The sequence below is a fragment of the Jaculus jaculus genome, chromosome 14 (assembly GCF_020740685.1).
Source record: "Jaculus jaculus isolate mJacJac1 chromosome 14, mJacJac1.mat.Y.cur, whole genome shotgun sequence".
Taxonomy (NCBI): Eukaryota; Metazoa; Chordata; class Mammalia; order Rodentia; family Dipodidae; genus Jaculus; species Jaculus jaculus.
Genome location: NC_059115.1, coordinates 6,389,329 through 6,412,177, shown reverse-complemented (window position 1 = coordinate 6,412,177; position 22,849 = coordinate 6,389,329). Strand labels below are relative to the sequence as shown.

Sequence of the window (22,849 nt, the reverse complement as noted above, 5' to 3'; positions counted from 1 at the left end):
AACTCACTGTGTAGTCTCAGGGTGGTCTTGAACTCATAGCAATCCTACCTCTGCCTCCCAAGTGCTGGGTTTAAAGACATGCAGCACCACACCTGGCTGAAGCTGACATTTCGTGTTGGGTGCATTTATAGCCATCCTGGGCTCTGGGTTGGACATACCCAATACAGGTGACTCCAGCCTCTCTTCATGGCCTGGAACTCAGTGGGGCTTGTTGTGTGTGGGGGGGGCATGTTGGTCATCCTATCCTACGGAGGAAGTGGGGTCTAACAGAGGCAAGATACTTTATACAGAGAGCTGTGGCCTGCATACATATATTCAGGTAACACTGGGTCACACTGGCTTGCATGGGCACATGCACACACACACGCACACACATGAACACATACAGGCCTGGCACATCACAGACACACGTGTTGAACACTGGCACAGTAACAGGCCACTGAACACAGTCACAAATGGCACACTCGTGCATATTGTTAATCCCCAAAACATCTGGAAACACACACACACATACTGCACTCATACCCACCTGGGACCTTTCAGGCTCCCTCCTTACACATGTGCTGTGTGAAATTTTAAAATTTAAACTTTAAATGCCCTCACCGTGGGAAACAGTTCCATGCAAGTGTAGCTTGGTGGACCAATGAGTTAATGAGGGTTAATTACAAAAGCTTGGACGGCTCGCAGGTGGATAATGTCCCTCTCCAAGCATCCTTAACTGTTTATGGAGGCTTGGGGAGGGGGAGGGGCCTTGTGGGCTCCTCCCCCTAGCAATTAGGAACAGCCTATAAGCCCCCGGAGGGGTGTGGCTTCATGTGACCCTCTCCCTCAGGGACCATTAACTGTCGGAATCCTTGGGCAAGGGCGTGGGCTTATGAGCTACGGCCCCCTCTATGGTTGAACGTTAATGGGCCCAACACTGTGTGAGTCTCCTGTCCTAACCCCAACTCCTGACAATGATGGTGGCTGACAATGGCCAAGACATGCCTGGAGGGCAGCATTCCACAACAACCTGGGAACCCCCTTTCCCCGATTACACTGGTGACACAGCACCCTACTTACAAGTGTAAGTGAACATATACTGTGTATGTGTGTGTGTGTGTGTGTGTGTAATGGTTTTTCGAGGTAGAGTCTCGATCTAGCCCCAGGCTGACCTGGAATTCACTATGTATTCTCAGGCTGGCCTCGAACTCATGGCCATTCTACCTCTGCCTCCTGAGTGCTGGGATTAAAGGCGCGCGCCACCACACCTAGCAGCTCGTTTTTAAAGTTTATTTGCGTGTGTGTGTGTGGGGGGCACAGCAGGGCATACGGCTGCTGTGTACACCAGATGCTTGTGCCACTTTTTGAATCTGGCTTACTTGGGACTTGGGAACTGAGGCCCGGCCAGTAGTTCTTGCAAACAAGTGCCTTTGACCATTGAACCATCTTCTCAGCTCACAAGTCTATTTACATCAGCATCTGACACACTTGCTAGACAAGTGTGCACACTCATGAAACCCGCAAAAACTCAGAAGTCAATCTTTCTGGGAGTTTTTTTTTTTTTTTTAAATTTTTTTTTTAATTTATTTGAGAGCAACAGACACAGAGAGAAAGACAGATAGAGGGAGAGAGAGAGAATGGGCGCGCCAGGGCTTCCAGCCTCTGCAAACGAACTCCAGACGCGTGCGCCCCCTTGTGCATCTGGATAATGTGGGTCCTGGGGAATCGAGCCTCGAACCGGGGTCCTTAGGCTTCACAGGCAAGTGCTTAACCGCTAAGCCATCTCTCCAGCCCCATTTTCTGGGAGTTTTTAAAAAATATATTTTATTTATTTGAGGGAGGGAGAGAGAGAGAGAAAGGGACAGAGAATGAGAAAGAACGGAGGCACCAGGGCCTTCAGCCACTGGAAAGGAACTCCGCGCGCATGCACCACCTTGCGCAGCTGGTTTACATGGGTCCTGGGGAATTGAACCAGGATCCTTTGGCTTTGCAGGCAAACGCCTTAACCGCTAAGACATCTTTCCAGCCCACAAGGTTATTTTTTATTTTTATTATTTTTTTTTTTACGGTAGGGTCTGCGGTTGCCGGGCCAATTCAGCCGGGCGGAGCTTGGGAGCTTTAAGGCACAAACGCCAGAAATCCACGCGGCCATTCGAGCTGCAGCGTCCACCGCCACGTCTGGCTCAGCGGGCCTGGCGCGCCCCCTGGTGGCTGTCGTGGGCACCGCGGCTCGCGATGGGCCACTCTCCGCACAGGACAGTTCAGAACCCCGGGTACACTCCTGGGGGTCCTGAGACCCTTTTGCAGGCAGAACATCAGAGCCAGGCTCAGCAACTGAGGAATGGGAGGGTCTGCAGACTCGGGTACCTCGACCCTTGGAGCTACTCTTCTGATAACTGTGCTTATAGCCACAATCCCAAAGGCTGGAGGGAGAGAAAGTGAGAGGCGGGAGAGAGAGAACATCCCATTTTGGAGGTCACAATATTATCAGTCCCCCTGTTGTTTCACTGTGGGGGACACCGCTAATGTGTGGGTGTTGGTGATAACGGATGCCTAGGACGCATTTCAGGGATGTGAGGACCACTTCTATCTCAAACTGATGGAGCGCCCCCACCGCCGTTCACTTGGGCCTCCGAACCCTGTGTTGAAATGACTTCTTTGATGCACGGGTGAGAACCCATGACTCAGTATGAGGGAAGTGTTAACAGGAGATTCAGCCTTGGCCACATAACCAGTTTGAGGCCAGCCAGGGCTACATGAGATTGTCTCAAAACTCAGAAAAACCTTACAACGTGCTCCTGCAGACACAAAATGGCCTGGATATCCATAACCTCACAGTGCCTGATACTACCTACACAAGACTATCATAATAGGAGGAAAAGATCATGACATCAAAATAAAAGAGAGACTGATTGAGAGGAGGAAATGATATGATGGAGAGTGGAGTTTCAAAGGGGAAAGTGGGGGGAGGGAGGGCATTACCATGGGTTACTGTCTACAATTATGGAAGTTGTCAATAAAAAATAAATTAATTAAAACAAAAACTGAAGGGCAGAAAATTCTGTCTTAAGACCATGTTAATGTAGTCCTTGACTAACCAGCATACTAGGCATGGCTGTGAGGATAGACCATGTGTGGCAAAACCTCTGATTACTTCTCCAATCACCCCCTGCACTAGTTTCTTTATGTTACTTATTTATATGTGTGTGTGAGAGAGAAAGGCAGATAGAGATTGGGCACACCAGGATCCCTAGTCACTGCAAAAGAACTCTAACCCATGCACCACTTTGTGCATCTGGTTTATGTGGGTCCTGGGGAATTGAACCTGGGTCCTCTGGATTTGCAGGCAAGTGCCTTAAGTGCTAAGCATTTTCGCCAGCCCTTTTTTTTGTATATTTTTTTGAGACATCTTTTCAACCCAGCAGATCTAGGTATTAACTACAAAACACTCTCTATCGCCACTTCTATGTTGAGTACTTAATATAAGCTGAAATGCGCTAGTTCTACCTCTGAGCCACGCCCCCAGCCCCTCACAGTGGATCTAGACAAGTGCTCTACCTCTGAGCCACGCCCCCAGCCCCTCACTGCGGATCCTAGACAGGTGCTCTACCTCTGAGCCACGCCCCCAGCCCCTCACTGTGGATCTAGACAAGTGCTCTACCTCTGAGCCATGTCCCCAGCCCCTCACTGTGGACTCTAGACAAGTGCTCTACCTCTGAGCCACGCCCCCAGCCCCTCACTGCGGATCCTAGACAAGTGCTCTACCTCTGAGCCAAGACCCCAGCCCCTCACTGTGGACTCTAGACAAGTGTTCTACCTCTGAGCCACGGCCCCAGCCCCTCACTGTGGACTCTAGACAAGTGCTCTACCTCTGAGCCACGCCCCCAGCCCCTCACTGTGGATCCTAGACAAGTGCTCTATCTCTGAGCCACGCCCCCAGCCCCTCACTGTGGATCCTAGACAAGTGCTCTACCTCTGAGCCACGCCCCCAGCCCCTCACTGTGGGTTCTAGACAAGTGCTCTACCTCTGAGCCAAGACCCCAGCCCCTCACTGTGGGTTCTAGACAAGTGCTCTACCTCTGAGCCAAGACCCCAGCCCCTCACTGTGGGTTCTAGACAAGTGCTCTACTTCTGAGCCACGTCCCCAGCCCCTCACTGTGGACTCTAGACAAGGGCTCTACCTCTTGCCACGCCCCCAGCCCCTCACTGTGGGTTCTAGACAAGTGCTCTACCTCTGAGCCACGCCCCCAGCCCCTCACTGTGGATCCTAGACAAGTGCTCTACCTCTGAGCCACGCCCCCAGCCCCTCACTGTGGGTTCTAGACAAGTGCTCTACCTCTGAGCCAAGACCCCAGCCCCTCACTGTGGACTCTAGACAAGGGCTCTACCTCTTGCCACGCCCCCAGCCCCTCACTGTGGGTTCTAGACAAGTGCTCTACCTCTGAGCCACGCCCCCAGCCCCTCACTGTGGATCCTAGACAAGTGCTCTACCTCTGAGCCATGCCCCCAGCCCCTCACTGTGGACTCTAGACAAGTGCTCTACCTCTGAGCCACGCCCCCAGCCCCTCACTGTGGACTCTAGACAAGTGCTCTACCTCTGAGCCACGCTCCCAGCCCCTCACTGTGGATCTAGACAAGTGCTCTACCTCTGAGCCACGCCCCCAGCCCCTCACTGTGGATCTAGACAAGTGCTCTACCTCTGAGCCACACCCCAGCCCTTCACTGTGGACTCTAGACAAGGGCTCTACCTCTGAGCCACGCCCCAGCCCCTCACTGTGGGTTCTAGACAAGTGCTCTACCTCTGAGCCACGTCCCCAGCCCCTCACTGTGGATCTAGACAAGTGCTCTACCTCTGAGCCACACCCCAGCCCCTCACTGTGGACTCTAGACAAGGCCTCTACCTCTGAGCCACGCCCCAGCCCCTCACTGTGGGTTCTAGACAAGTGCTCTACCTCTGAGCCACGCCCCCAGCCCCTCACTGTGGATCTAGACAAGTGCTCTACCTCTGAGCCACGCTCCCAGCCCCTCACTGTGGATCTAGACAAGTGCTCTACCTCTGAGCCACGCCCCCAGCCCCTCACTGTGGGTTCTAGACAAGTGCTCTACCTCTGAGCCACGCCCCCAGCCCCTCACTGTAGGCTCTTCACAAACTTCCTGCTGCTGAGCTACATACTCACCCCCAGACCTCCAAACCATCTTTCATCTCCATCACTCCAGACCTATTCACTGTCAGGGAAAAGAAAACTGCCAGAACCCAGGAACAGAGAGAAGGCCTGCTTGTCCTCTCCAGGAAGGGGACAAATGGGGATGCCTTGGCCCCCAGACTGGGGAAGGAGGAGTTCAGAGGAGGTGCAGAAATCAGTGACAGGAGTGAGGGTCTTTGGAAGGGTTTTCTGGGCTCACTCCCACCCCTCTATTCCTATCAATCTCTCTTTTATTTTATTTTATTTTTTAAAATTTATTTATTTATTTATTTGAGAGCGACAGACACAGAGGCCAGGGTTCCAGCTTGGACCTTCCCGGGCTGCTGTTGGTGGAGGAACCTACAGGGAGTAATGGGTGTCTCTGCCCAGACTGTGGCTTACTAGTCAGGTCGGCTTTTCTTTCTTTCTTTCTTTATTTGAGAGACACAGACACAGAGAGAAAGACAGAGGGGGAGAGAGAGAGAGAATGGGCGCGCCAGGGCTTCCAGCCACTGCAAACGAACTCTAGATGCGTGCGCCCCCTTGTGCGTCTGGCTAACGTGGGACCTGGGGAACTGAGCCTCGAACCGGGGTCCTTAGGCTTCGCAGGCAAGCGCTTAACAACTTAGCCATCTCTCCAGAACCTCAATCCCTCTTTTTAAGAAAATATTTATTTATTTATTTATTTATTTATTTATTTACTAGTGAGAGAGGTAATTGGCATGCCATAGCCCCTATCACTGCAAATGAATTCCAGACGCATGTGCCACCATGTGCATCTGGCATACATGGGTACTAGGGAATCGAATCTGGGTCTTTAGGCTTCTCAGGCACCTTAATTGCTAAGCCATCTCTCCAATCCTCATCTTTTCTTTTTAATATTTTATTTATTCATGAGAGAGTGAGACAGGCAGAGAGAATGGGCATGCCAGGGCCTCCAACTGCTTCTAATGAATTCAAATGCATGCCCCACGCTGAGCATCTGGCTTTACATGGGTACTGGGGAACTGAACTCCAGTCCTTAGGTTTTGCAGGCAAGTGCCTTAATTGCTCAGTGATTTCTCCAGTGCAGACCCCTTATCTTCTAAAGACAAGTGCTGGTTACCTGCTTTTCAAGGACTCCATGTGCATACCTGAAAATCACACTCTCTTAGTGTCTTCAGAGATATGAAACAGCTCCTGGCAACCGCCTCCCCCCTTACCAGCAATCCACACAGGTTATTAATCAGTCACTGTCTTTCCGGTTTGCATCACCCGTCCTAAGAGGATGGAGAGACCACTTCAAACCCTCTTCCCCTTGCGTCTCCACTAACCTGCCTACTTTCTGGTCCATGCATCCCCACATTTTCTTTTTTCTGCCTCTAATTTGGGTAAATAGCAAGTGTGTGTGTTGGGGGAGGGCGTACAGAAGGAGACTCTAGAGTTACTGACGATTAGGTCAAGCTACACTGGGCTCACATTTCAGTGCTGTGTGACTTGGTAAATCATCTATCTACCGTCTCTGAACCTGCTTCCCCCCCTGAAAACTGAGCACATTAGGAGTGGACATTGGTGGAGTGTTTACCTAGCATGCAGGAAGCCCTGGGCTCCATCCTAAATACCACATAACGCTGCATGAGGTGGCACCTGCCTGTAATCTCAGCTCCTCGGAGACAGAGGCAGGAGCATCAGAAGTGGAGTTAAGGCCAGCCTGGGATGCATGAGACCCTATCACAAATTCACAGAATTATGTTAAAGCAAACTGCCGGGCGTGGTGGCACACACCTTTAATCCCAGCACTCAGGAGGCAGAGGTAGGAGGATTGCCGTGAGTTTGAGGCCACCCTGAAACTCCATAGTGAATTCCAGGTCAGCCTGGGCTACAGTGAGACCCTACCTCGAGAAACTAAAAACTAAAAAAAAAAAAAAAAAACAACAGCAGCAACAACAACAACAACAACAAAAACCTGAGTGCTTTAAACAGTGTTTGGAGGGCTGGAAAGATGGCTCATCAGTTTAAGGTGCTTGCCTGCAAAGCATAAGGACTGGGGTTCGATTCCCCAGTACCCACACAAAGCCAGATGTACAAGTTGGTGCATACATCTGGAGTCTGTTTCCAGTGGCAACAGGCCCTGGCCCACCCATTCTCTCCCTCATAAATGAATAACTAAATAAATAAAGCATTAAAGCTTTGGAGCTAGGCATAGTGGTGCACACCTTAAATCCTAGCACCCTGGAGGCAGAAGTAGGAGGACCGCTGTGAGTTTGAGGCCACCCTGAGGCAACATAGTGAATTCTAGGTCTGCCTGGGAGAGAGCAAGACCCTACCTCAAAAAATCAAAACAACAACAACAACAAAACCCACAAAAAAGCCAAGTGTGGTGTGGTGGCACACACCTTTAATTCCAGCACTTGGGAGGCAGAGGTAGAAGGGTCGCCATGAGTTCAAGGCCACCCTGAGACTACATAGTGAATTCCAAGTGAGACATTACCTCAAAAAATTGAAAAACCAAAAAACAAAACAAAACAAAAAACCAGTGCAGGCTGGAGAGATGGCTTAGCGGTTAAGCGCTTGCCTATGGAGCCTAAGGACCCCGGTTCGAGGCTCAATTCCCCAGGACCCACATTAGCCAGATGCATAAGGGGCCACACACATATGGAGTTCGTTTGCAGTGGCTGGAGGCCCTGGCATGCCTATTTTTTTCTCTTTCTCTCTGCCTCTTTTTGTCTGTCACTTTCAAATAAATAAATAAACATAAAACAAAAAAATTAAAAAAAAAACAGTGCAAGTGTTACAGGATATTAACTAATGGGGTTGGGAATTCCCAAGCCACCCATGTCGCCTGACACAAAAAGTGGGGTGTTTCTGGGGTCCGTTTGCAGAAGCAAGAGGCCCTGCCACCGCTCCCATGCAAATCAATAAGCTAAATTTGTACAGGAATTGTTAGCTATCACTATTAAAATTGATATTATTGATAGATTCTCACCCGCCCTTGAGAGCACATTACTTCCACTCCCTCATGGGGTGACTAAATTTTCTTTTCTGTTTTTTCGAGGTAGGGTCTCCCTCTAGCCCAGGCTGACCTGGAATTCATTCTGTAGTCCGCGGCTGGCCTTGAACTCACAGCGATCCTCCTACCTCTGCCTCCCCAATGCTGGGATTAAAAGGCTGTGCTTTAACCAGTGGTCCTCGCGCGCCCCCTAGTGTTAACACTGGGCACCACAGACTTTGCCCTCTGAGGTCGGGGTCTTGCCTGACAAGGCCTTGAGGCGGGCTGAGGTCGCCTTCTATCCCCAGCACCTACAATCCTCCCTTTGAGCCATTCTAGGTCCTGGTCACACACCTCAAAATATGGGGTGTGTCGCCCTGTCTGAGCAGCTCTGGCAAGTTCAGCTACTGTGGACAAAAGGGTGAGCCAGGTCAGCCGCCAATAAAACTAGGGGGCGATGGTGAGCACAGCCCTTAAGCCCCGCCAATGGGTTTTTTCTTTTAAAATATTTATTTATTTATTTGAGATAGAAGCAGAGAGAGGGAGGGGGGGAGAGAGAGAGAGAGAGAGAATGGACAAGCCAGGGCTTCCAGACAGTGCAAATGAATTCCAGATGCATGTGCCACCTTGTGCATCTGGTTTACGTGGGTCCTGGGGAATCAAACCTAGGTCCCCAACCCTGATTTTATTTATTGTTTTGATGGTTTTCGTATCAGGGAGGCCTCAAACTCTCGGTGATCCTCCTACCCCTGCCTCCCAAGTGCTGGGATTAAAGCTGTGCGCCACCAAGCCAGGCACTGAATTTAATATTTGACTTACACTTCCATTTGTCAGCATGCCATGAGAAGTCTGTGATCCAGTCGCCATATTCACAAATTACGCTGAGTGAGGTTCAAAGTCTGGGAGCCAGAAGTTTTCTCAGACATCAAAACTCAAAAGCTGGTGATGTGGTAGAGCACTTGTCTAGAGCCCGCAGTGAGGGGCTGGGGGCGTGGCTCAGAGGTAGAGCACTTGTCTAGAACCCACAGTGAGGGGCTGGGGACGTGGCTCAGAGGTAGAGCACTTGTCTAGATCCACAGTGAGGGGCTGGGCCGTGGCTCAGAGGTGGAGCACTTGTCTAGAGTCCACAGTGAGGAGTTGGGGCGTGGCTCAGAGGTGGAGCATGTACTTTGCATGGACAAGTGCCCTGGTTTCAATCCCCAGCATCACAAAGCAACCAACCAACCTCCCTCTTTGCATACAGGAGACCCCTCTTTGAAGCACCATCCTTCGTTCCCATTCTGCTGATGAGTGGGGCCATGATCAGGACAGGTGTAGTTCTAGCTGGTTAATCTCCTCAACTTGACTGGCTCTGGGAAGGAGACTGGGAAATCACACTCATGTCTGTCTCCAGAGATGATTAACTCTGGGTGGAGGGCAAGAGAAGGCCTTGAGTAAGGAAGCTGTACTGTAGGCTGAAGACTAGATGAAATAAAGGAGGGGAAGCCAGTTAGTGCGGCTTCCCTCTCTGCTCTCTGACTGCCAGGACGTGAGCTGCTCTCCTTCAATGATGGATTAAAACTCTGAAATCGTGAGTGAAAATAAATCTTTCCTCCCTGACTTATGTTGGGTATTTTGCCACAGTGAGAACTGGTACAAAATATTTAACTACAACTGTAACTGCTGTAAACTGTAAGGACTGTTCATAATTATTAAAAAGCTGAGCTTGAGCCAGGAGTGGTGGCACACACCTTTAATCTCGGTACTTGGGAGGCAGAGAGAGGTAGGAGGATCCCTGTGAGTTCAAGGCCACCCTGAGACTACACAGTGAATTCCAGGTCAACTTGGGCTTGGCCTACCTCAGAAAACCAAAAATAAATAAATAAATATATAAAAATAAAAGTATGAGCTTAGTCTGGAGAGATGGCTTAACAGTTAAGGTGTTTGCCTGCCAAGGACCCATGTTCTACTCTCCAGATCCCATGTTAGCCAGACGCACAAAGGTGAGGCAAGTGCAAGGTCGCACATGCCTGCTAGGTGGCTCAAGTGTCTGGAGTTCAATTGCAATGGCTGAGGCCCTGGTGTACCAATTCTCTGTCTCTCTAAAAAAATTTAAGCATGAGTTTGGGCTGGATGGTTTAGTGGGTAAGGATCTTGACTGTAAGGCCATAGAACCCATTTTTGATTCCCCAGGACCAACAAAAAATAATGCACAGGGGGGCCCATGTGTCTAGATTTTGTTTGATGTGGCTGGAGTCCCCAGTTTTCCGAGGTAGGGTCTCACTCTGGTCCAGGCTGAGCTGGAATTCACTATGTAGTTTCAGGGTGGCCTTGAACTCTCAGCGATCCTCCTACCTCTGCCTCCTGAATACTAGGACTAATGTGTGCGCCATCACGCCCGGCTTAGTAGGGTCTCTCTCTAGCCCAGGCTGACCTGTAATTCACTATGTAGTCTCAGGTGGCCTCGAGCTCACAGTGATCCTCCTACCCCTGCCTCCCAAGTGCCACCACACCTGGCTGTCTCACTCTGTTTCAAATAAATAAAAACAATTAATCACACTGTTGGGGAAGAAAGACAAGAGGATCCTGAGGGCTTGTTGGCCAACTATTGTAGCCAGCTGGAGACCTTCAGTTCAATGAACCTCTGTCTTATTAAATAGTAAACAAAGGTACAGAGAGTCTGAGGAGGACACCCCATGTTGGTCTCTATAATGTGCACACATACCTACACACACCTACATGTCACACTCATAATACCAACAACAGCTGGGGATGGTGGCTGTAGTCTGAGGGTGGCCTTGAACTCACGGCAATCCTCCTACCTCTGCCTCCCAAGTGCTGGGATTAAAGGCATGCACCACCACGCCCAACCTCCTTGTGTATTTTTTTTTTTTTAAGGCTGAAAATAAACACAAACTCAGCTGTTTGCTGACTTCTGTTGAATTCTTGAGTCTACAGACTCCACCTCCAAGTTGTTCTCAAATGTAAAGACAGGTCAGGAATATTTATTTTTTTAACTTTAATTTTTATTTGAGAGAGACAAAAAGAGGCAGAGAGAGAGAGAGAATGGGTGTGTCAGGGCCTCAAGCCACTATAAATGAACTCTGGACGCATGCACCCCCTTGTGCATCTGGCTTACGTGGGTCCTGAAGAATCTAACTGAGGTCCTTTGGCTTTGCAGGCAAAGGCCTTAACTGCAAAGCCATCTCTCCAGCCCCACAAGGTCAGGAATATTTAAAAAGCAGATTTAAAGTCGGATATTTAAAGCCTAGCGTAGTGGTGCATGCCTTTAATCACAGTACTTGGGAAGCAGAGGTAGGAGGATTGCCATGAGTTTGAGGTCACCCTGAGATTACATAGAGAATTCCAGGTCAGCCTGCCTAGAGTGAGAAAAACTGGGGGAAAAAAAAGTTGGATTTTTAAAGGTGCTAATTCTTTTTTTCTCCATTAAAAAAACTTTTTATTTGCTTATTTATTTGAGAGGGAGAGAATGGGCACACCAGGCCCTCCAGCCACTGCAAACCAACTCCAGATGCATACACTACCTTGTGTATATGGTTTACATGGGTACTGGGGAATCAAGCCTTAAACCAGGGTCCTTAGGCTTCACAATCATTTAACTGCTAAACCATCTCTCCAGCCCCATTTAAAAATTTTTATTTATTAGAGACAGGGAGGGAGGGAGGGAAGGAGGGAAGAAGGGAGGGAGAGAGAGAGAATGGGCACACCAGGACCTCTAGCCACTTCAAACGAACTCCAGAGACATACACCACCGTGTGCATCTGGCTTACATAGGACCTAGAGAATTGAACCTGGGTCCTTAGGCTTTGCAGGCAAACGCCTTGACCGCTAAGCCATCTCTCCAGCCTTTTTTTGTTTGTTTTTGTTTTGTTTAAAATGGGTGCATCAGGGCCTCCAGCCACTGCAAATGAACTGCAGACACATGCACCATCTTGTTCTCTGGATTACATGGGCACTGGGGACTTGAACCTGGGTCCTTAGGTTTTGCAGGCAAGTGCCTTCTTAACTGCTAAGAGATGTGTCCACCCCCTAACTGATTTTCTTAATTTCTTTTGGTATTTTAGAACGGACTTTTGGGGTACATTTTTTATTTTATTTTTGAGAAAAAGAGGAAGAGAATGGGCACACCAGGGCCTCCAGCTGCTGCAAATGAACTCCAGACAAATGCACCATCTTGTGCATCTGGCTTACATAGGTCCTGGGGGACTGAACCTGAGCCCTTAGGCTTTGCAGGTAAATGCCTTAACCACTAAGCCAACTGTCCATCCCACAACCATTTTGGTAAGTGTTCAGAAAATACTTGCTCCTACCCACCGGGACCTGTAAGGTTTTGTACAAAACATTAGTAACTCCACATACAGTTGGCCAGTTCTAGGCCTTCATTTTCATGGTTATGAAAAGGAAAGTGGGGCTGGAGGAACAGCTTAATGGTCAAGTAGCTTGCCTGGAAAGCCAAAGAACCCAGATTCGATTCCCCAGGACCCACGTAAGCCAGACACACAATGTAGTGCATGTGTCTGGAGTTTGTTTGTGGCGGCTGGAGGCCCAGGCATGCCCATTCTGTCTCTCAAATAAATACAACAGTTTATAAAAAGCAGTGTACTACTTTGTGGAGGCTAAGAGCTCTGAAATAGCCATTAATAGCCATTTTGGACAGCTCTCCTGGAATGTAATACACTAGCACGTCAAGTTCGTGGACTCCGCATATTCTTGTCATCCCCTGCCCCATTTTATTCTGGAAACAGGGTCTGGCCTGGAACTCACTCTGTAGTGTCACACGGGCCCCAAACTCACAGTGATGCTCCTTCCTCTTCTTTCCCAGTGCTGTAATTAAAGCTGTGCACCACCATGCCCAGCAAATACATACATATAAAGATGGCTGTGATGTCACAAAGTGGTAGACTATGGTGGGAACACCATCTTAAGCAAGGTCTGTGAATGACAGAATGGTTACTATGGGGGCACATGGCTCATGGTCAGTGGACTGACCAGGTGTCTTGGCTGAGTAGCTAGGAGTGCCAGGGTGGTCCTCTTCCAAGTGACCTTTCTACACCTTTGTGGCTTTCCATGTAGTCCAGGTTGACCTTAGACTCACTATGTTGCCAGGGCTGGTGACCTCAGTCCTGGGAGGCCCCGTCCTTAGCTTCCCAGCAAACACATCAGGCTGGGCTGCCTGGTTTGCATAACAGATCCTCAAAGTACACACCTCTTGGCTGCCCAGAACTCAGGATTCTAGACAAGTGCTCTACCTCTGAGCCACGCCCCCAGCCCCTCACTGTGGATTCTAGACAAGTGCTCTACCCTGAGCCACGCCCCCAGCCCCTCACTGTGGATTCTAGACAAGTGCTCTCTCTACCTCTGAACCACGTCCCCAGCCCCTCACTGTGGATTCTAGACAAGTGCTCCATCTCTGAGCCACAGCCCCGGCCCCTCACTGTGGATCCTAGACAAGTGCTCTACCTCTGAGCCACGCCCCCAGCCCCTCACTGTGGATCCTAGACAAGTGCTCTACCTCTGAGCCACGCCCCCAGCCCCTCACTGTGGATTCTAGACAAGTGCTCCACCTCTGAGCCACAGCCCCGGCCCCTCACTGTGGATCTAGACAAGTGCTCTACCTCTGAGCTGCGTCCCCAGCCCCTCACTGTGGATCCTAGACAAGTGCTCTACCTCTGAGCCTCGCCCCCAGCCCTCACTGTGGACTCCAGACAAGTGCTGTACTGCTGAGCCACGACCCCAGCCCCTTTCCTTCCTCTTACCCTCATTGGATATGTATTGTTTTTATAATAGCAAAAGTGTTTTTTTTTTTTTTAATCAGGGAGTGATGAAATTAAAAGCATGTACCACCATGCCTGGCAGTAAAAGTTTTTGTTTTTTGTTTTTTGCTTTTTGAGGTAGGGTTTCACTCTAGTCCAGGCTGGCCTGGAATTAATTCATTATGTAACCACAGGGTAGCCTCGAACTCACGGTAATCCTCCTACCTCTGCCTCCAGAGTGCTGGGATAAAAGGCATGCATCACCACACCATGCTGTTGTTTTTTAAAAAAGTATTTATTTGTGGTGGGGGGGGGGCGAGAATGGGTGCAGGAAGGCCTCCTGCCAATGCAAAACCAGATGCATGTGCCACTTTGTGCATCTGGCTTTACATGGGTACTGGGGAATTGAATCCAGGTTATCAGACATTTAAGCAAGTGTCTTAACCAAAAAGCCATCTTTCCAGCCCTGGAATTTTTTAAAAATCAAATGTACTTATTAGCGAGAGTGGGGGAGGGAGAGAGAATGGGGGCAGCAGCTACTGCAAACGAACTCCAGACGCACGCGCCCCCTTGTGCATGTCTTATGTGGGTCCTGGGGAATTGAACCGAGTTCCTTTGGCTTTGCAGGCAAGCACCTTAATGACGAAGCCATGTCTCCAGCCAGAATTTTTTTTTTTTTTAATAGCGTAGTAAAGTCAGGTGTGGTAGCAACATCTTTAATCCCAGCACTAAGGAGGCAGAGGCAGGAGGATCACCATGAGTTCAAGGCCACCTTGGGACTACATAGTGAACTCCAGGTCAGCCTGGGCTAGAGTGAGACCCTACCTCGAAAAACAAAAACAAAAAAAAAAATTAAAATAGTATAGTAATGGGATGGAAAGATGGCTTACCAGTTAATGTACTTGCCTAAGAAACCTAAGGGCCCAGATTCGTTTGCAGTGACTACAGGCTCTGGCATTCCCATTCTCTCTCAAATAAATAATTTTTTGTTGTTGTTTTTTGCTTTTTTTGTTTTTTGAGGTAGTCTCACTCTAACTCATGCCGACCTGGAATTCACTATGTAATCTCAGGGTGAAATAAAGTATTTTTTTAAAAGGGCAGTAAAAGGGACTGGGGGTACTGCTCAATGGCGAAAGGAGCTTGCTTACAAAGCCTGTTGACTTGGGTTCGATTCTCCAGCCACATACATAAAAAGTGGTGCAAGTACCTGGCGTCTGCAATGACCTTGCATGCATGCATACATATGTGGGCACAAATAAATATTTTAAAAGTATAAGTTATGGAGCGATGCTGGCTTAAGAAGCATGTTTGAAGACAAAACCAACTATGCCGGTTTGGGAAGCGTTTGGGACGTGGGGTGGACTGCTCTGGCTTGGTGCAAACTGTCTCCCTAGCTGGTGGTCGCCGCTTGGGAGCCCATAACACTTTGTGGACACAGGGTCGACGGGCCCCTAGGGTTACACTTGACCCACTTCTGGCCTGCTCCAGCCTATCTACATTGCCTGCCATGATGAAAGGAACATTCTTTTAAACAGGCAAAATAACCCTTTACTCCCTCAAGTTCCTTCTGTCAGGTATTTGTCACTGCAAAGAGAGAGTAACTAATGCAGACTCTAGTGATCAGGGAACATGGGGATCATGAACTTTTCTAGAAAGAGGGGCAAGCACAATCCACCCTTCCTCTCCTAAGAAACCTAGCAGTATTTGAGGGAAGTGACTCCCACATGGAGGAACTGGGAAGCCATAAAGGGCTACCCTCTTTCTTCTCAGTTCAGGAAGTTCTAGGGCGGCTTGTCTCACTGATATGCAGTAAAGGATTGACCCTGTGAGCCTTACAGTGTCTGTGTGTCTGAGGCCTTAGTGGTAGTGAAGTAACGTGCCCTGAGGGCCTTGGAGTCTTTGAGACCAAGACCACTGGATGGTGCAGATGACAAACCTAATACTCTGCTCAGCCAGTGAGGCTGTGAGCTCCCTGACCCGCATACTTGGCCATACACACTGCCTGGAGTAGCCAGTGTCATCTGCTGACTCCCCTGGGAAGTCACATAAGGTATGGGATGGATTCTCAGGCTATTATTTTTTTATATATTAAACAGAAAAAGGGAGAAAGAGAGGGAGAGAGAAAATGGGTGTGCCAACTGCAAATGAATGCCAAACACATGTGCCACCTTGTGCATCTGGCTTACGTGGGTCCTGGGGAATTGAACCTTGGTCCTTTGGCTTTGCAGACAAACATCTCAGGCTTTTTTTTTTTTTTTTTTTAAATATTATTTGAGCTGGAAAGATGGCTTTGTGGTTAAGGCATGCTTGCCTGCGAAGCCTAAGGACCTATGTTCAATTCCCCAGATCCCATGTAAGTCAGATAGATGCACAAGGTGATGTAAGGACACACATGTGCATAAGGTGGCACAAGTGTCTGGAGTTTGACTGCAGTAGCTGGAGGCCCTGGTACACCAATTCATACTCATTCTCTCTCTGTCATAAAAAAAAAAAAAAAGGCCAGTCTGTTGGGCTTGATTAAAAAAAACCTACTATACACATTTTTATTCATTTATTTGTAAGCAGAGAGGAGGTGGGGAGGGGAGAGACAGCATGAGGGAGAGTACTGTGCACATGCACCAGGGCCTCTGGCCATGGACACTGCAAACAAACTCCACTCTGGGTATCTGGCCTTACATGGGTAGTGGGGATCGATCTGCAAGCATCCTTATCCGCTGAGCCATCTCTCTGGCCCCTTGGTCTATTCTAACAGCTAAGCCACGGCTGGGAGCGCAGGGCATTTCTGAGTGCTGGGTCCTCTGCTTTGACTGACCTGCCATAGCCACCCAAAAGCACACCCTGGAGCCTCTAGAACGGTGACTCTCCCGCCAGGCCTGCAGTGCCTGTGGTAGCCTCCACCTTCCCTTCCCGTGGAACTGCACTGCAAACCTGGCCTAGAACCCTCCTGCTGAACGGCCGCTGGACCACAGCACCCCGCAGCTCAGAAGCGCCCCAGGATGCCCACGGCACTGATAGCAATCGCCTCACCCTGTTCTGGGGAGGACCCCTGGGGGGATTCCACCCCCAAGTTGTCTCCCTGGAAAATCAGCGGACAGAAATGCCTCTCTTCCCAGGGCAAAAAGAAGTGGTCACCAGACTGGCCTCCCTCGATAGAAAACCAGGTAATGAGCCGGGTGTGGTGGGGCACACCTTTAATCCCAGCACTTGTGAGGCAGAGGTAGGAGGATCGCCCAAGTTCAAGTCCACCTGAGACTATAGAGTGAATTTCAGGTCAGCCTGGGCTAGAGTGAAACCCTACCTCAAAAAAAATGGAAGAAGAAAACCAGATACTAGGAGAGGCCCCCACCCCCTGTGGTCTCCTTTAGGTCCTCCAAAACCTGCCAGGCTACAACCAAACTGGACCCAACATGGGCGGATGAGCCTGGCAGACATGTGCTGGTGAGGACAGGGCTGTGGGCTGTCAGCACAGCAGGAGAGAGGAGGAGGCTCCCACCCCAACCCAGAAGCCAGGGCTCTGCCCTCTGAGATCAGGTGACTTACAATAATGACTTTATTTTCATTTAACATATTTAATTACAGAACATAAAACAGCTGGGGGGATGGGCCCCAGCTCACCCCACCCTGGGGCTACCAGGAGGAGGATGGGCGCAGGCGAGGCCTCCCTGATGACCCTCTCTGGGGTCTTCCTATGGCAGGGCCCTACTGCTTTAGCAGAGGAGGAGCCATGCAAACAAGGGGGCAGGAAGCCTCTTGGCCCCCCCTTACCCCAGGCTGGCCTTCCTCCAGAATGCCCAGGCTGTGCCCCACCCCAGCTTCAATGCCTCCTTCCTTTGACCAGGAGCCGACCCTCTCTGGCCGCCCCATGTTGCCCCCACCCCCTGTGCAACCTAAAGGGGAATAAATACAAACTTTACAAAGTAAAAGGGGGTCCATCGTTGCCCTGGGGCGGGGCGGCAGGCCCACGGCTGGGCTGGGCTGGGCTGGGCCGGGCCGGGCCGGTCTGTTGGAGGGTGGCCTGGTGCACTGCCATCCTCATGGCCTCACATCATTCCTAACTGCAGCAGCGTGTTGGCGTACGCCATGGGCTTGACGTTGGGGTGAGGCTGCGGCAGAGGAGATGGATGCAGTCAGCCAGGAGACCTTCCTGCAACACCCACCCACCTGGCTTCCCAGGGACTCACCACTGCTGTGAACTGGTGGAACTGGGGCCGCAGGTCAGAGCCCCGGAGGTGGATGTAGGAGGCTTTGTTTCCCATCTGGTCGCTGCAGGGACAGGGCAGAGGAATTAGGGTGGAGGGCTGGAGAGTGAGGTGGAAGAGGAGAGCTGGGCAAAGTCAAGACAGACCAGAGGGGAAGAGCCCGAGGAGAAAGAAAAGCAGAGAAGGGGGTACCAGGAGGGGTGCAGGTGAGGGGTGTCATCAAGCCTAGTCAGGGCACATGATTCCTTTTCAGAGCCGTTAGGACAGCAATAGAAGATGACATGCCTGGGACTTAGGGAATTGTGGCAAGTTTATGGGGGTTCATTTTACATATATATAAAATATGCATCTAGGGCTGGAGACATGGCTCAGCAGTTAAGGTGTGTGCCTGCAAAACCAAATAAACCCGGTTTGATTCCCCAGGACCCGTGTAAGCAGATGCAAGGTGGTGCATGCATCTGGAGTTCAGTTCGTTTGCAGTGGCTGGAGGCCCTGATGCGCCCATTCTCTCCCTGCTTCTTTCTCTATTTGTGTGTCCTTCCAATGTTGGAAAGTTTACATCATAAAAGTTAAATCCAGCCAGGCATAGTGGCACACGCCTTTAATACAGGCACTCGGGACGCAGAGAAAGGAGGATCCCCATGAGTTCGAAGCCGCCCTGAGACTACACAGTGAATTCCGGGTCAGCCTGGGTCAGAGCGAGACCCTACCTTAAAAGACAACAACAGTTTAACCTGAAGCTATTACCGTGGGTCGTAACTGTTAATGCCAGCATTCAGGAGGCTGAGGCAGGAGGGTGTCTTAAGTTTGGCCTCAAACCTCCCCCACCCCAAAGTTAAAATCCAAACAAAAAGTTTTTTGACCTAAGAGGGGCCACAGGTGGGGACATACCAGTAGTTGGGGGCAGAGAAGACGGTGACGCATCGGCCGCCATGGGCCACCTCATAGCCCTCTGCCTTCACTTCGTGGCTTCGGATGATATAGTCTAGCTGGTTCTCCTCCAGAAAGGCCTTGGTGACATCTGGCCCGAACTGACAGCTCACACCTCGCTTGCTGACTGAGCGCCCATTCTGAGGTGGGGGGGGGGGTATGAGGGTATGAGGTGACAATGGTCCAGACTCACCCCACTGCTCGACCCACAGCCCACCCCACGGTGCTGGACTCACCTGCGGCTGTGGATCCGACCACAGCAGGTCACACATGGGACCTGGAGGGAGGAAAGGAGTGTCAGAGATCTGTCTGTCTTCTAGGCTCCACAGCGAGCCTGGCCAGGTACTGCAGCTCCCAACTAGCCCAGCCTTCCTGATGCAGACCCCACCTCAATCCCTCTCAGGCCGAAGCTGGACGAGGAAGGGTCTCACCCGAGTCCAGGCTGGCCTCAAACTCATAGTGATCCTCGCAAGTGCTGGGATTACAGATGTGAGCTATCACACCAGGTTACTGGTTGGGGCTGTTAAGGTCCCAATTTAGAGCAGGCCCTGTTCCTACTCAAAAATGCCTATAAAGCCGGGCGTGGTGGCACACACCTTTAATCCCAGCACTCAGGAGGCAGTGATGGGAGGATCACCATGAGTTCAAGGCCACCCTGAGACTACATAGTGAATTCCAAGTCAGCATGGATTAGAGTAAAACCCTACCTAGAAAAAACAAACAAACAAACAAAAACTGCCTACGATCCCCACGGCCCTTAGAGAGCAAAGCCCATGCTCCCCGCCCCCCAGGCCTATGGACCAACCCATGAAGCCCAGCCATGGTCTCCTAGCCCCAGGCTGCTGAGAGCCTTCTGTAACAGGTCACATACACGTCACCATGCCGTGTAAGGGCTATTTAGCTTGCGCTCATGGCTTGAACAACTGCTATAACTCACTCCAGGGTCAGGCAAGTTCATGAAAGATGCCCTGTGCTGGGGACTCTGCGCTCCCTGCCAGCATGCCACCTCCCACTCCCATACTGCAGGTGGGGGGACTGAGGCTCAGGCTTGATGGTCCCTTGCCACGGTGTCCCTGGGCCCGGCGTGCTCACCCGAGTCTGGGGGCTGCCGGTTTCGCTCGATCTTGCGGATGTCGTCCAGAGTGACGCCGTCCTCACTGAACAAGCCTCCGTGCATGATCTGGGAGAGGGGCGGCTATGAGGGGGAGCCTCCCCAGTCCTCACCCACACATCAGTCACCCTAACACCAGGGTGGGACACCCCGTGGCACCCTCACCAGCACTTTGCCGTTGATGCACTGGGCCAGCGGGAGCCACTCGAACACCTCGCTGAAAAGCTCGTACATCTGCGCCGTGTACTTGGCCTTCACCTCGCCCTCGAATCCGTAGATCTGGTTCATGTTGTCCGTCTCATGATTGCCTGGCCGAGAAGAGAACCTTCAGCCCCATGGTTTATGACATGTCCTCCTGAGGGACCTCAGGTACACACCTGGGACCTTTGGCACTGCCCAATCACAGCAGGTGGGTCCCCAACTTCTGTGGCTGAGTGCCTACTTGGTCACTCAGCTTGACCTTTTTGCTTGATTAGGATTTCCAGGGAGCCTGTTTCATGCAACAAGGTGCCTCTTCCCCAAACCTCGTCTGTCCTCTGCTGGGAAAGGGCCTCATCACTGCCCAGAGGCTACCTGCGTGAGGCTGCCGGGCAGTGCACCACCCAGCTGGTGTCACAAAGCAGCCCTGAACATGACCTTGGTGAACTCACAGAACAAATGGCTGAAACCATTGTCTGCTTTACAGATTGGTGTGGAGGTTCAGGGAGGAAGATGAGAGCCCTGTCTGGAACTTACAACCAATGCCCCCCCCTTACCTCGAAGTAAGTGAAAGTGATCTGGGTACAGGAGCTTGAAGCCGAAAAGGGTGAGGATCACTTCAACAGAGAAGGAGCCGCGGTCCACAAAGTCCCCATTAAATATCTGCCTGGTCAAGGAAACATGCACCAGGCGGGCTGCTCCTTCCCAGGTCTTCGTGGCCCCTGGCAGCAGCTCCAAAGGCGCGAGGCTCAGGGCGCACGGGGACCTTGATCTTTGGTTCTTTCCCTGCCAGGTGGCTCTGGCCAGACTGTGAACTGAGGGTCAGTGGGATGGCAGAGTCCAGGCAGTTAATGTGCATCAGCTGTGCCCCAGAGCCACAGGAGGGGCAGGGCACGGCCTCCTCCCCAGCAGTGCATCCCGGGGGGGGGGGGCATACCAATGGCAAGCGATCAGGCGAACATTCTGTGACTAGAGCACGAGGGCGGGGCTGGCACGGCGCCTGCCTAGCGTGAATGAGGCCTTGGGGACGATCCCCAGCCCTGCAAAAACTGGGTGCATGCTGGGCATGGTGGCGCACACCTTTAATCCCAGCACTCGGGAAGCAAAGGCAGGGGGATCGCTGTGAATTCAAGGCCACCCTCAGACTATATAGTGAATTCCAGGTGAGCGAGATCCTCCCTTGAAAACCCAAAAACAACAACAAAAAACAAAACTGGGTGTAGCAATCTGAGCACCTGGCAGGTAGAGGCTAGAAGTTCAAGGTCATCCTCAGCTACATATGGAATTTGAGGCCAGCCTGTGATATATGGAATTCTGCCTCAAAAAAACCCGCAAAAAGTAAATAAATATTCCCAAATCCATGAGCGCATCAGCTCAGGGTGCGCTAAGTGGCAAAGCACTGCACTTCCAAGTACACATAGGTCCTGGTGTCACAAAACAAGAAGAATGAGAAGCCAGGGCGGGAGAGATGGCCTAACGGTTAAGGCGCTTTACCTGCCAACCCTAAGGACCCATGTTCAATTCTCCAGATCCCATGTAAGCCAGACACACAATTAAGCGCATACGGTTGCATATGTGCACTATGTGACACACATGCCTGGCGTTAGATTACAGTGGCTGGAGGCCTGGCATGCTAGTTATCTTTCTCTTACATTAAAAAAAATGAGACAGACAAGCCAGGAGTACACACCTGTAACCCAGCATTTAGGAGGTTAGGGTCATGAGCTCCAGGCTAGCCTGGGGTACATATCAAGATCCTGCCTAATAAATAAATAGCCGGTCCCATTCTTAGCACACCATGTGTCTTCACTCTGTAAGGCAGGCCTAGCACTCCCATTACAGATGAGGAAACTGAGGCAGAAAAGGTGTGCTGCATCATACAGCAAAGCCTGGATAGACAGTGTGGGCAGGGCTGGGCAGCTGGCCTTGACAACAGACCTGAGGACTGCCCAGCTCCTCTCTCCCAAAGGCCCTTCCCTGGAGTGGGCAGGGCCAGTCCCATACAGAAGGATACATAGGGATTGGTCTCTGAGGGTAAACCGTTGAGCTCAAATATGTTAAGGAGGTCATAGAACTGGCCATGGGTGTCCCCGCACACTGTAATCTTCTCTGTCTGGAAGAAAAGAGGCCACCGGAGAGGGAGGGGCCCAGAGAGAGACATGGGGAGGGGGCAGAGGGAAAGGAGGGGTGAGAAAGTCATAGTAGACCAAGAAGATTCATGCAAAACACATGGGAAGTGACACAGGAGGACTGACAGAGACCAAAGGAGTGAAGAGGGACATGCAAGAGGGGACACAGGATTGACAGAGCCCTGGAGAGTGAGGAGGGACATGCGGGAGGGGAAGAGCATGCTAGGGGGCTCTGCGTTCGTGAGCTAGGCGCCCCTCCCAGTCAGGGAGCCCCTCACCTCACCGCCCAGAGCAGCAGCACCACACACACCTCTTTAAGCGTCGTCTCCACCAGCGTGCTCAGCTTACAAAGGACCTCCTTCACCTGTACCAGAATCTAGAAGGCAGGCAAACTGT

General features: G+C 51.0%; 1 protein-coding gene across 1 annotated transcript in view; it reads right to left on the bottom strand.

Annotated features, from left to right (window-relative positions):
- Positions 1 to 17,418: 17,418 nt before the first annotated feature.
- Ppp5c (protein phosphatase 5 catalytic subunit) overlaps positions 17,419 to 22,849 on the bottom strand; it is a 31,559-nt gene continuing 26,128 nt past the window's right edge. Inside the window, exons 5-13 of the mRNA XM_004672644.3 lie at positions 22,764 to 22,829; positions 22,339 to 22,437; positions 20,882 to 20,987; positions 20,292 to 20,434; positions 20,108 to 20,195; positions 19,252 to 19,292; positions 18,977 to 19,155; positions 18,068 to 18,149; positions 17,419 to 17,989 (exon numbers count right to left, since the gene is read on the bottom strand). Of these exons, the coding sequence (XP_004672701.1) occupies positions 17,927 to 17,989; positions 18,068 to 18,149; positions 18,977 to 19,155; positions 19,252 to 19,292; positions 20,108 to 20,195; positions 20,292 to 20,434; positions 20,882 to 20,987; positions 22,339 to 22,437; positions 22,764 to 22,829 (867 nt within the window). The 3' untranslated portion in view covers positions 17,419 to 17,926. The remainder of the gene's footprint in view (positions 17,990 to 18,067; positions 18,150 to 18,976; positions 19,156 to 19,251; positions 19,293 to 20,107; positions 20,196 to 20,291; positions 20,435 to 20,881; positions 20,988 to 22,338; positions 22,438 to 22,763; positions 22,830 to 22,849) is intronic.